Raw genomic sequence first — 14,928 nt, forward strand, 5'->3', positions numbered from 1 at the left:
TACGTTGTTTCTCCTGGCCAACTGCATCACCTCACACTTATCTGTATTGAATTCCATATGCCACTGACCAGCCCATCTATATCCTCCTGTAATCCCAGGCTATCCTCCTCTCTATTTACCACCCCACAAATCTTTGTATCATCCACGAACTTACCGATCAACTCTCCTACTTTCAAGTCTAATTATTTTTATAAACCACAAACACCAAGGGCCCCAACACTGTCGCTGTGGGACCTCACTGGACACAGGCATCCAGTCAAAAAGAAAACACCCCTTGACTATCACCTTCTGCTTCCTGCCACTCAGCCAATTCTGGATCCAGTTTGCCAAATTTCCTTCGCTATCAGTCTCCCATGTGGGACCTTATCAAAAGTCATGCTGAAATCCAGATAGACTCCGTCAAATGTTTTACCTTCATGTACACACCTGGTCGTCTCTTCGAGAAAATCAGTCAAGTTGGTCGGACATGACTTCCCTGTCAAAACTGTGCTGACTATTCTTGATTAATCCCTGCCTCTCCAAATGCATGAATGTTGCTCGGAAGAAGATAAAATCGTGGATTAAATAAAACCAGTATTTCTAATATATGGTAGAAGTATATTTCATCTTTCTATACATTAATAGTCTCTCAAGTTCTAAAAGTAAGATAAAGTTGTCATAGTCCTAGATGACCACAGGCTGTGACTGGTGGTTATTTTAACCTGAGGGTCAGCACACCTCAAGTGAGGGACAAGGTTGAGAAGGTACGGTCTTCATGAATAACCTCAGCTGGTACAGGAATTGAACCCGTGCTGTTGGGGTCATTTTGCATCACTAACCAGCTGTCCAGACAGTTGAGGTAAAGTAAAAACTCCTACATGGCAAAAATTGTAAATTTGTGCGGACAGTTCAAGTTTATAGTTGTTGGGATTATCTGACAAAAGAAAATAATGAATAGTTTAATTTTATAACTTCTTTCTGGAAGAAATGTAAAAGTATAGACCTCATTTTTGCCAGAGCAAGGTTTTTTTCCACGTGTCCTGTGAATTAGACTTTCCCTTTACCCAGAGCTCGCATTATTTGCCCTGCATGTTGCTAAGGTGGCAAGCTGAAGCAAGGACAGTTGGGTGAATAATGGGTTCAACAGTCCACCTTCTTAACCAACAACATTTAAGGATTGAGGGAAAAAAACCCAAAATAAGGCAATAAAGTGAATAAGAGTCAATAACAATGTACTGTGGATACTGGAAATATGAAATAAAAACACACAATGCTAGAAATAGATCTGGTAACATATGTGGATAGAGAAACAGGAGTTAACCTTTCAGGTCACCAACTCCATCAGAACTAGGAGTGCGCTGCTTTCATCCTTTAACTTTACAGCTCCTTAAAGAATGAGCTAGCAATGAACTGCTGATGACTGTTTCTGGAAGATGGTTGCAACACGGAGGATATTTTACCATGTATCATGCAGCAATGTCCACTTAACCAAAAATCATGGTTTTGAACATATTAAAGTTACAACATCCTTTCATTTTATCTTTATGACTGATGGTTCAATCAACTGTGTAAGTATACCTGATGGGTTCTTATTTACATCTACAAATATCAACCAATAGGTATGCTACTTTTAGTATTAAAAGTACAAATATGATGGGAGCAAACAGACCATCACAGCCAAAAGTAATTTATTGTGTGAAAAAGTTGCTGTTGAATGCATTTCACTGTTGGCTATTGCAGATTAAACTCAGACCTTGCGAGGACTTTGAAAAGATCATCTTTATTTTTGGGAAAGGACAAAATGGTTATTTTCTAATTTACTTAGTGCTGAGGATCAGCCAGTTCTAGAATCGTACATGGATATGTATGCAAATCCCTGTGGGAATTTTTCTAATTTATTTTCCATTAAATTTGCCAAGGGATAAAAATCTGTGTTCCAGCGGTTAAGCTGGTTATTGATGCAAAATAAGATTGATTGGAACACTGTTGAGAGTAACTCCATTTGAGGGGGCAGGGTGAAAAATATAGTGTTGAACTCCATTTGAATTAATTTTGTTAGTACTGATCTAAACTATTTAAGAAAACTTCTATAATTAGACTTTGGCTGTTGAAGTATGTTGGCTGGTTTTCCTTGTCCCTTTTCCGTCATCTTTTTGTAATTCGCAAGCAGTTACTTTTTTCCTGTTTCTTTCCTTTAAGGTTTGCATTTTATATTATCATAGAATCCTACAATGCAGAAGGAGGCTATTCGGCCCACCAAGTCTAAACCGACCACAATCCCACCTAGGTCCTATCCCCGTAATCCCACATATTTACCCTAGCTAGTCCCCCTGACACTAAGGGGCAATTTAGCATGGCCAATCCACCTAACCCACATATGTTTGGAGTTTAAAAGAATGAGAGGTGACCTTATTGAAATATATAAGATTCTGAGGGGAGTTGCCAAGGTAGATGCTGAGAGAATCGAGAATTAGGGAGTGCAGTTTCAAAATAAGGGCCAGAATTTTCTGGCCATTCACACTGGTGGGATTCTGCTGTCCTGCTGCAGTGAGCAGACATGTGGTTGAGTGCCAAATTCTCTCCATGCTCGCCTGCAGCAGCGGTGGGGTGTGAATGGCCTGTAAAATTCCAGCCAAGGTGTCTCCTCCCATGGAGATGAGGAGGAATTTCTTGTTTCAGAGGCTCGTTAATATTTGAAATTTTCCCCTCCAACGAGCACTGGACATATATTTAAGGCTGAGTTAGACAGATTTTTGACTGGCAAGGGAGTTAAAGATTAGTGGGGACAGGTGGGAAAGTGGAGTTAATGCCACATCAGATCAGCCATGATCTAATTGACTAGCGGAGGAGACATGAGGAGCCGAATGGCCTCTGACCCCTATTCTTATGTTCCTATAATACGTTTATGGCCTTCTCATTTGGCAAATTTAACATGGAGATTTTTCAAGTTAAGATTCAACACGTTTTGAGAGTTAGCATGTTTAAGCTTGCAAAAACACAACTTGTGGTGTTTGAATCTGCATACTGCATTTTTGAAGCACATATTTGAAGCCTTATTCCTTCAGGATGCCAGGTTGGATAGTTAATGGGGGTTATGGTAGCTTGCAGTCAAGGTTCTTCCTCTCTACCCTATCTACGTCCTTCATAATTTTGTACACCTTGATCAGAACCCCCTTAGCCTTCTCTGCTGTAAGGAAAACGACCCCAGCCTAACCAACCACTCTACATAGCTGAAACAGTCCAGCCCAGGCAACATCCTGGTGAATCTCCTCTGCACCCTTTCTAGTGCAATCACATCCTTCCAATAGTGTGGCGACCAGAACTGCTCACAGTACTTTAGCTGTGGCCTATTGAGTGTTTTATACAGCTCCATCATAACCTCCCTACTTTTATATTCTATGCCTCGGCTAATAAAGGCAAGTATCCTATATGCCTTGTTAACCATCTTAACTACCTGTCCTGCTGCCTTGAGGGATCTTTGAACATACACCACAAGGTCCCTCTGGTCCTCTGTACTTCAGAGCATCCTACCATTCAATGTGTATTCCCTTGCCTTGTTAGTCCTCCCAAAATGCATCACCTCATGTTTCAGGGTTAAATTCCATTTGCCACTACTCTGCCCATTTAACCAGCCTGTCTATACTGTCCTGTAATCTAAGGCTTTTCTCCTCAATATTTACACATCATCAATTTTTGTGTCATTGCAAATTTACTGATTACATACCCCCACATTCGTGTCTAGATCATTAATGTACACTACAAACAGCAAGGGACCCAGCACCAATGCCAGCGGTACACCATGGAACACCGGCTTCCAGTCACCAAAAGCAACCTTCGACCATCACCACCTGCCTTCTGCCACTAAGCCAGTTTTGGACCCAATTTTCCAAATTGTCCTGGATCCCATGGGCTTACCTTCTGTTCCATGTGGGACCTTGTCAAAAGCCTTGCTTGTAGACTACATCAATTGCACTGCCCTCATCTACACACTAGTCACCTCCTTGAAAAATTCAATCAAATTTGTGAGAAGTGATGCTTGACAAAGTCATGCTGACTGTCCTTAATTAATCCTTGCCTTTCGAAGTGGAGGTTAATTCTATCCATCAGAATTTTTTTGAATAATTTCCCTGCCACTAATGTTAGAGTCACTGGTCTGTGATTGCCTAAATTTTCTCTACTTCCCGTCTTGACGAATGGAACCACGTTAGCTGTCCTCTGGTCTTCTGGCACCTCATCCGTGGCCAGAGAAAATTTGAAAATTAACATGAGAGCCCCTGGAATCTGCTCCCTTGCCTCACACAGCAGTCTAGGATGCACCTCATCTGGACCTGGGGATTTATCCAGCCCGTTAAAACCACGAACGCCACCTCCGTCTAAATGATCTGTTCAATTATATCACAGTCCCCTTCCTTGCTTTTTATGCCTACAACGTCCTTCTCCATGGTGATCACCAATGCACAATACTTATTTAATATCTCATTTACTGCATCATTTGGCTCCACACACAGGTTGCCAGTTAGGTTCCTAATGGACTCTACTCTTTCCCTAGTTGTCCGCTTGCCCTTAATATACTTAGAAAACACCTTGGGATTTTCCTTTACTTTGCCTGCCAGTGTTTTTTCACTCTTCACTCCTAATTTCCTTTTAAGTACCCCCCTGCACTTTCTCTACTCCTCTCACACTTCCACTGTTTTGAGCCACTGTATCTGCCATCAGCCTTCCTCTTTTTCCTTATCCAATCCTGTATATCTCTTGACATCCAGGTTTCTCTGGACCTTTTGGTCCCATACTTTATCTTTGCGGGAACATGATGACTTTGTACTCCATTTCATTTTTGAATGACTCCCACTGCTCTGCTGTGGATTTTCCTATAAGTAGCTGTTCCCAGTTCACTTTGCCTCCTATGTTATCCTATTAAAATTGGCCTTCCCCCAGTTCAGAACCTTTATTTCTGGTCCATCTTTGTCTTTTTCCATAACTATGTTAAATCGTACGAGTCCCTCCCTTGGAGAGTTAGGAATGCTCAGTTGTTGAGTATATTCAAGGGTGCTAATAGAATTAAGGGATTTTGGGGGTTGTCCAAAAAGATGGATGAGGCAGAAGGCCAACCATGATCTTGTTAAATGCCTCAAAATATCTCATCCACTACAGACTCAAAAGGCTGAATGGCCTACTCTAACTCCTTTTTTGTGTTTTTATGTCTGTATCTTCAGGTGTTACATCAGTGACCTTACCTCTCTGGAGTGGAGAGCTCATTAAGAGTGTAACACTGTAGTACCACCTCTGACTGAACTGGCTCAGTGTCCAGCTCAGGAACCTTCTCTGTCAGTCTATATAGCAACCTGGACACAGGGTTAAACTTGCATTGGCAGTTAACGTCATGCTGCAGAAGTGCCAGCTAAGAACATCTTGATCAAGAGCATCTAGCCATCTCCACTTGACCTTCAGTGGGCATCATTACTGAGGCACCTACCAATGGAAATGAACAGTCAAATGGAACACACTAAATGTGTCACACCATCTGCGCATAACTAATGACTTGGAATGTTAATTTTTTAATAATTCCAAATTGTCAGGAAGCAGCAAAGAGCAGTGAAAAAGACTGGTGGGCCATCGCTACCAGACATTTTAACTGAAAGCTGTGGTTTTAAGTTGGTAGTTATTGCCTTGGAACGTAGTTGTAATGAGATTTTGTAAGATGATACGAATGGTGATAAGCCTTTAGCTCATTGAGCCTGCTCTGCTATTTTGTTTGCACTGGTGACTATTTCTCTTTTAAATTCCAATTCTCCAACATTTCCCCGCATCCTCTGTACTTTTATTTCCCAAGGGCTTCTCTTTCTCCCTTCAATCATTACACATCCATGCTCATCTTAGACCCTGCATTCCTTCTCAACCCTCTGTGTCAAGAATTTTTTTTTGGCTTTGCTTTTAATCACGGTACTTCTGATTTTAAGATTATTAACACTTTTTACACAATTCTTCTATGAAAACAAAGCATTGTTTCCTATTAGCTAGGTCAATTCCCTTCATTATTTTAAAAGCATCAGTTAGATCACCACTTAGCCTTCTCATCTTTAGGGAATATTACCCAAGTTTTCCATGTCTTTCCACCCCAGTTATTATTAATGGTGAACCTCACTGGACCCATCTCCAATACCGAATGTATTGTTTTCTTGTGGACCAAAACAGGACATAATAGTCCAGATGAAAATTCACAAACATGTTGGTCATAACATCCACCCAGTGGTGTAAAGTGATGTCCCACAGGAATTACACTTGCCTACTCTGGAAAACTTTGTTGAAACCTCCATTGGCTGGAGCTGCTTGGGACCTGCAGTAAAGAGTCCCTGAAGACCACAGTTTGGTGCAAAGCTGGTGAACTCAGGGTGGCCACTCCCATTTTTCTACTACACTGGCTTCTGGAAATTAGGTAGATTTAAAAGGTCCGTGAAATTGGCAGGCCAGGAAGAAGTTAAGTGGATGGGATTTGGCTGATGTGGGGGTGGTGATGGTAGGGATGTTCTGTGTGAGGTTCAGTCTAGGTGTCTAGAATAGTTACGCTGAAGTTGGAAGTGGCTTTACTTCTTCCAACTCCTTCAGCGTAGCTATTGGTATAAAACTGACAGAAGCATCCAAAGTTGACCATTTAATTGCTTTGTTAGATGGTTCCGGCACCCACTCAGCTTTCTGCTGCTGAAGGGGCCAGGAAAATCTCTCTCATTCTGCCACTTTCCAAAGCCTAGGGAATCCAGCAAAGTATGTAGACTTTTTTCCACAGTGTGGTGTCACTGCAATATCCTCTTTGGGGAATGTCTGTAAATGCCAGCCTATGCTTGAGACCAGGTGGTGGCAGTGCAAGGTGTGTAGAGGATGACCAAGGAGGGGTTAGTGGGTATTGGTGGAATAGTGGCAGGACAAAGATGGAAGGGATAGTGCAGGCTGGCTAGATGCCCTTCATATCTGGCAGGAGAGTCCGGAATCTAACAATGACAAGGAGACAGTCACTGAAACTCATGCGGGGTGGTGGTTTGGGTGATAGTTGAATTCGGAGGTGTTTGCTTGTGATGTTTAACTCTCTAAATAAATGTTAAACAGTAAAGATTGGCTGCAGTGCTATTTTTTACCAGATGGCTTTATTGAAATATTGTAGCTACAAGAGTAATTCACCTCTTGTCTCCCCAAAATCTGTCCACCATTACAAGGCACAAGTCAGGAGTATGATGGAATACTTTCCACTTGCCTCGATGAGTGAGGTCTAACAACACTGAAACAGTTCAACACATCCAGGGAAAAGCAGACCACTTGATTTCTCTCTCACCACCCCACCCCCCAAAACCCGCCCACACAATCCAACACTATAGAAATTTACTTGCGTCATGCACAGTGATAGCACTCTGTACCAAGATGCACTGCAAAAAATAGTCAAACCGCCTTCAACAGTAATTTCTAAACCTAAATCTATCACCTAGAGGGACAAGGGCAGCAGATGCATGGGAACACAACCACTTGTAAATTCCCCTCCAAGCAATATAGCATCCTGACGTGGAACTACATCACAGTTGCTGGATCAAAATCCTGGGATTCCCTTCCGAACAGTACTGTGGATGCACCTGTGCCAGATGGACTGCAGTGATTCAAAAGTGCAACTCACCACCTTCTCAAGGGCAATTAGGGAAAGGGAATAAATGCTGGCCTTGTCAGTGACACCCGCATCCCATGAAAGAATGTTTAAAAAAATATAGTTTTGTGTCAGATATATCTGTGGCACCTTTAGAAGTTTGGTCAGGAAGAAAGAAAATATATGTCAAAATCTGGTAAATTTGCCATTCATAATATGCGTAAAGATGTAGAGTATACAAGTGGTTTTAGGGACAATCCCAAAGTCAACAATGTTTTCCCAATAAGCATCACACCCCAAGTTTATTTGCCACCTGATGATAATTTCTTTTATCTTCACGGATATTAAGCAAATTAACCAAATGGTTTTGAATTATGTAGAACTATTAAGCTTTGGCATATCTGTTTACACTGCCTGTCCTAATAATTTGTATACGTCTAATTTATACCATTTAAAGCTTTGGCATTTAAGCTGAACTCCTCTGATGGGTTCAGCTCGCCAGTTGTGTGCCATGGGTGTCCTTTCATAATTCACGACAATGTGAATGGATTATGTAATTGGGGGGAGATTATCAGGAATTCCATTATGGAGAATGAAGGTCTGGCCCAAAAGTTAAAATTCTAAATTGTGGTAAGGCCAATTTTGATGGTATTAGACAGGAACTTTCAAAAGTAGATTGGGGGAGCCTGTTGGCAGGCAAAGCGACATCTGGTAAGTGGGAGGTTTTCAAAAGTGTGTTAAGCAGGGTTCAGGGTAAGGATACTCCTTTTAAAGTGAACAGCATGGAACTACATCACAGTCGCTGGATCAAAATCCTGGAACTCCCTTCCTAACAGTACTGTGAATGCATCTGTGCCAGATGGACTGCAGTGATTCAAGAGTGCGACTCACCACCACCTTCTCAAGGGCAATTAGGGAAAGGGAACAAATGCTGGCCTTGTCAGTGACACCCACATCCCGTGAAAGGAAATTGCAGATCCCCTAGCAGAGATATTTGAATCATTGATAGCCACAGGTGAAGTGCCTGAAGATTGGAGGGTGGAAATGTTGTGCCTTTGTTTAGGAAGGGCTGCAGGGAAAAGCCTGGGAACTACAGGCTGATGAGCCAACATCTGTAGTGGATAAGTTGTTAGAAGGTGTCCTGAGAGACAGGATCTACAGGCATTTAGAAAGGCTAGGACTGATTAGGACAGTCAGCATGGCTCTGTGAGTGGCAAATCATGTCTCACGATTTTGATTGAGTTTTCTGAAGGGGTAACCAAGAAGGAGATGAGGGTAGCGCAGTTGATGTTGTCTACGTGGACTTTAGCAAAGCCTTTGACAAGGTACCGCATGGTAGATTGTTACTTTTTTTTTTTAACTGGTCGGTGCAACATCGTGGGCCGAAGGGCCTGTTCTGCGCTGTAATGTTCTATGTTCTATAAGGTTAAATCTCACAGGATCCAGGGTGAGGTAGCCGATTGGATACAAAATTGGCTTGACGACAAAATAAGAAGTTTAACAATACCAGGTTAAAGTCCAACAGGTTTATTTGGTAGCAAAAGCCACACAAGCTTTTGGAGCTCTAAGCCCCTTCTTCAGGTGAGTGGGAATTCTGTTCACAAACAGAGCATATAAAGACACAGACTCAATTTACATGAATAATGGTTGGAATGCGAATACTTAGAACTAATCAAGTCTTTAAGAAACAAAACAATGTGAGTGGGGAGAGCATCAAGACAGGCTAAAAAGATGTGTATTGTCTCCAGACAAGGCAGCCAGTGAAACTCTGCAGGTCCACGCAACTGTGGGGGTTACAAATAGTATGACATGAACCCAATATCCCGGTTGAGGCCGTCCTCGTGTGTGCGGAACTTGGCTATCAGTTTCTGCTCAGCGACTCTGCGCTGTCGTGTGTCGCGAAGGCCGCCTTGGAGAACGCTTACCCGAATATCAGAGGCCGAATGCCCGTGACCGCTGAAGTGCTCCCCAACAGGAAGAGAACAGTCTTGCCTGGTGATTGTCGAGCGGTGTTCATTCATCCGTTGTCGCAGCGTCTGCATAGTTTCCCCAATGTACCATGCCTCGGGACATCCTTTCTTGCAGCGTATCAGGTAGACAACGTTGGCCGAGTTGCAAGAGTATGTACCGTGTGCCTGGTGGATGGTGTTCTCACGTGAGATGATGGCATCTGTGTCGATGATCCGGCACGTCTTGCAGAGGTTGCTGTGGCAGGGTTGTGTGGTGTCATGGTCACTGTTCTCCTGAAGGCTGGGTAGTTTGCTGCGGACAATGGTCTGTTTGAGGTTGTGCGGTTGTTTGAAGGCAAGAAGTGGGGGTGTGGGGATGGCCTTGGCGAGATGTTCGTCTTCATCAATGACATGTTGAAGGCTCCGGAGGAGATGCCGTAGCTTCTCCGCTCCGGGGAAGTACTGGACAACGAAGGGTACTCTGTCCACTGTGTCCCGTGTTTGTCTTCTGAGGAGGTCGGTGCAGTTTTTCGCTGTGGCGCGTTGGAATTGTTGATCAATGAGTCGAGCGCCATATCCTGTTCTTATGAGGGCATCTTTCAGCGTCTGGAGGTGTCTGTTGCGATCCTCCTCATCTGAGCAGATCCTGTGTATACGGAGGGCTTGTCCGTAGGGGATGGCTTCTTTAACGTGTTTAGGGTGGAAGCTGGAGAAGTGGAGCATCGTGAGGTTATCCGTGGGCTTGCGGTACAGTGAGGTGCTGAGGTGACCGTCCTTAATGGAGATGCGTGTGTCCAAGAATGCAACCGATTCCGGCGAGTAGTCTATGGTGAGTCTGATGGTGGGATGGATCGCAACAGACACCTCCAGACGCTGAAAGATGCCCTCATAAGAACAGGATATGGCGCTCGACTCATTGATCAACAGTTCCAACGCGCCACAGCGTAAAACCGCACCGACCTCCTCAGAAGACAAACACGGGACACAGTGGACAGAGTACCCTTCGTTGTCCAGTACTTCCCCGGAGCGGAGAAGCTACGGCATCTCCTCCGGAGCCTTCAACATGTCATTGATGAAGACGAACATCTCGCCAAGGCCATCCCCACACCCCCACTTCTTGCCTTCAAACAACCGCACAACCTCAAACAGACCATTGTCCGCAGCAAACTACCCAGCCTTCAGGAGAACAGTGACCATGACACCACACAACCCTGCCACAGCAACCTCTGCAAGACGTGCCGGATCATCGACACAGATGCCATCATCTCACGTGAGAACACCATCCACCAGGTACACGATACATACTCTTGCAACTCGGCCAACGTTGTCTACCTGATACGCTGCAAGAAAGGATGTCCCGAGGCATGGTACATTGGGGAAACTATGCAGACACTGCGATAACGGATGAATGAACACCGCTCGACAATCACCAGGCAAGACTGTCCTCTTCCTGTTGGGGAGCACTTCAGCGGTCACGGGCATTCGGCCTCTGATATTCGGGTAAGCGTTCTCCAAGGCGGCCTTCACAACAGCGCAGAGTCGCTGAGCAGAAACTGATAGCCAAGTTCCGCACACACGAGGACGGCCTCAACCGGGATATTGGGTTCATGTCATACTATTTGTAACCCCCACAGTTGTGTGGACCTGCAGAGTTTCACTGGCTGTCTTGTCTGGAGACAATACACATCTTTTTAGCCTGTCTTGATGCTCTCTCCACTCACATTGTTTTGTTTCTTAAAGACTTGATTAGTTGTAAGTATTCGCATTCCAACCATTATTCATGTAAATTGAGTCTGTGTCTTTATATGCTCTGTTTGTGAACAGAATTCCCACTCACCTGAAGAAGGGGCTTAGAGCTCCGAAAGTATGTGTGGCTTTTGCTACCAAATAAACCTGTTGGACTTTAACCTGGTGTTGTTAAACTTCTTACTGTGTTTACCCCAGTCCAACGCCGGCATCTCCACATCTTGACGACAAAAGACAGAGGGTGATTGTAGAGGGTTGTTTTTCAAACTGGAGGCCTGTGGCTAGTGGTGTCTTTCAGGGATCGGTGCTGGATCCACTGTTATTTGTCATTTATATTAATGATTTAGATGAGAATTTAGGAGGCATGGCTAGTTAGTTTGCAGATGACACCAAGATTGGTGGCATAGTGGACAGTGAAGAAGGTTATCTAGAATTGCAACGAGATCTTGATCAATTGGGCCAGTGGGCTGATGAATGGCAAGTGGAGTTTAATTTAGATAAATGCGAGGTGATGCATTTTGGTAGATTGAACCAAGGCAGGGCTTACTCAGTTAATGGTAGGGCTTTGGGGAAAGTTGTAGAACAAAGAGATCTAGGGGTACAGGGTCATAGCTATTTGAAAGTGAAGTCACAGGTGGACAGGGTGGTGAAGAAGGCATTCGGCATGCTTGGTTTCATTGGTGAGAACATTGAATATAGGAGTTGGGATGTCGTGTTGAAGTCGTACAAGACATTGGTAAGGCCACACTTGGAATACTGTGTACAGTTCTGTTACCCTATTATAGAAAGGACATTATTAAACTAGAAAGAGTGCAGAAAAGATTTACTAGGATGCTACCGGGCCTTGATGGTTTGAGTTATAAGGGGAGGCTGGATAGACTGGGACTTTTTTCCCTGGAGTGTAGGAGCCTGGGAGGTGATCGTATAGAGGTCAATAAAATAATGAGGCATAGATAAGGTAGATAATTAAAATCTTCTCCCAAAGGTAGGGGAGTCTAAAACTAGAGGGCATAGGTTTAAGGTGAAAGGGGAGAGAAAGAAAAGGGAGAGGGGCAATTTTTTCACACAGAGGGTGGTGAGTGTCTGGAACGAGCTGCCAGAGGTAGTCATAGAGGCGGGTACAATTTTGTCTTTTAAAAAGCATTTAGATAGTTACATAGGTAAGATGGGTATAGACGGATATGAGCCAAACGTGGATAATTGGGAATAGCTTAGTGGTAAAAACTGGGTGGCATGAATAAGTTGGACCAAAGGGCCTGTTTCCATGCTGTAAACCTTTATGACTCTAGTTGTAGAAGGGATGCTAATCAAGCGGACTGCTTTGTCCTGGATGGTGTCAATTTTTTTGAGTGTTGTGGAGCTGCACTCATCCAGTCGGGGAGAATATTCTATTACGCTCATGACTTGTGCCTTGTTAATTGTGGACAGGCTTTGGGGAGTCAGGAAATGAGTTAGTCCCCACAGGATTCCCAGTTTCTGACCTGCCCTTGTAGCACAGTATTTATATGGCCAGTCCAATTCAGTTTCTAGTCAATGGTAACCCCCAAGATGTCGCTAGTGGGAGATTCAGTGATGGTAATGCCATTGACCGTCATTGGACGATAGTTAGATTATGTCTTATTGGAGATGGTCATTGCCTGGCACTTGTGTTCTAAAGTTTGTGACTGCTGCCAGAATACCAGGTATTGAGCTCACACCAGCTAGACATCGAGGGAGTGGAATCCCTTTCAGTTCTTTTACATGGCAGTGTTGTGCATGCAGTCAATGGCACTGAACCATGTGGAAACCTTCCATTCTAGTAAACTCCTGTGTTGTCTGCCTGCTTGTCTGTTACAAGAGGGAATGAAAATGACATTGGCTGTAATAGAAAGCCTCAATGATCTTGTTTATGCAACAGTGTGCAAGATGTTTGTTGCTAGTATCTCCAACTCCAGCCTGAAAGGAGCCAAAAAAATGCATCACCACAGTAAGCTTGCCAGCTACTGGCAATGCAGCCCTTACCCTGCTCTTAGGTTGGAGTTGTGGCTGCAGCAATTGGGCGATTTCAGTAAGGATTTCTTTAATGAAGTGCAGATTTATCTCACACTGGTCTATGCTGAGCTTTAGACAGGAAAATTGCTCCCTAAGCAGTTATTGTCTTCTGCCGAGAGCCCTTTTTGCTCACCATCTCCTCACTCATCCAGCAATATGTGCTGCTTTCTGTGACCTCTGGTTATTTTCCCAGTCATGCTCACTTCTAAGAGGAAGGACTAATAAACAGCCCACTCATCCATGTCTGGTTTGTGCAGATATTCAATGAAAGCTATTGGCACACCATTCCCATTGCACACTTTTGCAACTTGGAACAATTATGGAAAGCACCGAGGAACTTGTAGAAATGTCTAGCGACAACCAGAAGAAATCCAGTGTCATCTAATTTGAAAGTACTTGATGATGTCTTTAAACAGCGCTGGTGAAAGGTCCTTGCTGATGCTTAAAATATATTCAGCATTGCAAGCTTAAGAGAGGACTTCAACTGGACCGTTGAGTGCCAAAATAGCAGCTGTGGCATCCTGACGTTAAACAGCATGCAATGCTGACATTATCTGCCTGCTGTGAATGTTTCCAGTGGATATTAACTGTGCCAAAAGTTCACCAAGCTGGTATATAATGTGCTTTGTATCAGAAGTATGAACACGCAATATGGGTGCTGTTTTGATCCATAGCAGCTTTCAAAATCTAGTCGTCACAAAGTATTATTTCTCACCTGTAAATGTGGTCATAATTGCAAAAAAGATGAACTAATGCTTTTTACATTTGTTTTACAGATAAAGATGCAATGAGTAAAGTTCGGGACTTAAGAATGAAAGCAGAAGATTATGAAGTTGTTAAAGTGATTGGGAGAGGAGCATTTGGTGAAGTTCAGCTGGTGAGTTTTGACAATGTTTTATTCACTTTTTTTGTTGGAGGCTCGAATTCCAAGCAGAGAAACGATCGGAATGCTCCAACATTCCATACTATGTAGTGAAAGAGCAGTAATCTACAGTGTCAATCTAGCAGTTTTGCCTGTTTTTAGATGGTGGGACAGCTGTGCTTCCTATTTTCCCCCTAATGTTTGTTCCCTCTTGGCAAAAGGGAGAATCTTCAATTTGATCCATGAAATTCTTCTTAGCTTGGCATACCATGAATGGGAGAACAGGTTAATGGTGATGGGGCAGTTGATTACAGTGGTCCTAGATAATGCTATGAGTATCTATGCAAAATACCTAATAATAAAAATATATTTAACAAGATGGGGTTGAGGTAAATCAGCCAAGATTGTATTGAATGCAGAGCATTCATACCACTCTATAGAGCAGGGTTTATTTCTGCTTGTATTTCTTATGTCCTTGATTTCTTAAACTTCTCACATTTAGCTTTTTTAGTATATCCTAGAGAGGTAGCATACTTCAATGTTGTGCCCTGAACTCTTGATGTAAGACAAGTACTTTAAAAAAAAAATTGAATGAAGTACAGCACATGACATAATTGCTCTGTGAAACTTTATTCATTGTAACGTATTTTGTGATTTCCAGAGGAATGAGTGCACGGCTGTAATTAAACATAAAGGCTGCTGTGTAATTTTTAAAAGCTTTTTAAAAAGACTAATCTGAT

At 43.2% G+C, this 14,928-nt stretch overlaps 1 protein-coding gene across 2 annotated transcripts in view; it reads left to right on the top strand.

The window, feature by feature from the left end:
• Nucleotides 1-14,928, top strand: part of rock1 (Rho-associated, coiled-coil containing protein kinase 1) — a 147,259-nt gene that overhangs the window by 39,063 nt on the left and 93,268 nt on the right. For both annotated transcript variants that reach the window (XR_013498315.1, XM_078216081.1), the window contains exon 3: nucleotides 14,103-14,203. Coding sequence is in view for 1 of the 2 variants with exons in the window: in XM_078216081.1 (XP_078072207.1) it covers nucleotides 14,103-14,203 (101 nt within the window). In the remaining variant the exon portion in view is untranslated. The remainder of the gene's footprint in view (nucleotides 1-14,102; nucleotides 14,204-14,928) is intronic.

The sequence above is a fragment of the Mustelus asterias genome, chromosome 7 (genome assembly GCF_964213995.1).
Source record: "Mustelus asterias chromosome 7, sMusAst1.hap1.1, whole genome shotgun sequence".
NCBI lineage: Eukaryota > Metazoa > Chordata > Chondrichthyes > Carcharhiniformes > Triakidae > Mustelus > Mustelus asterias.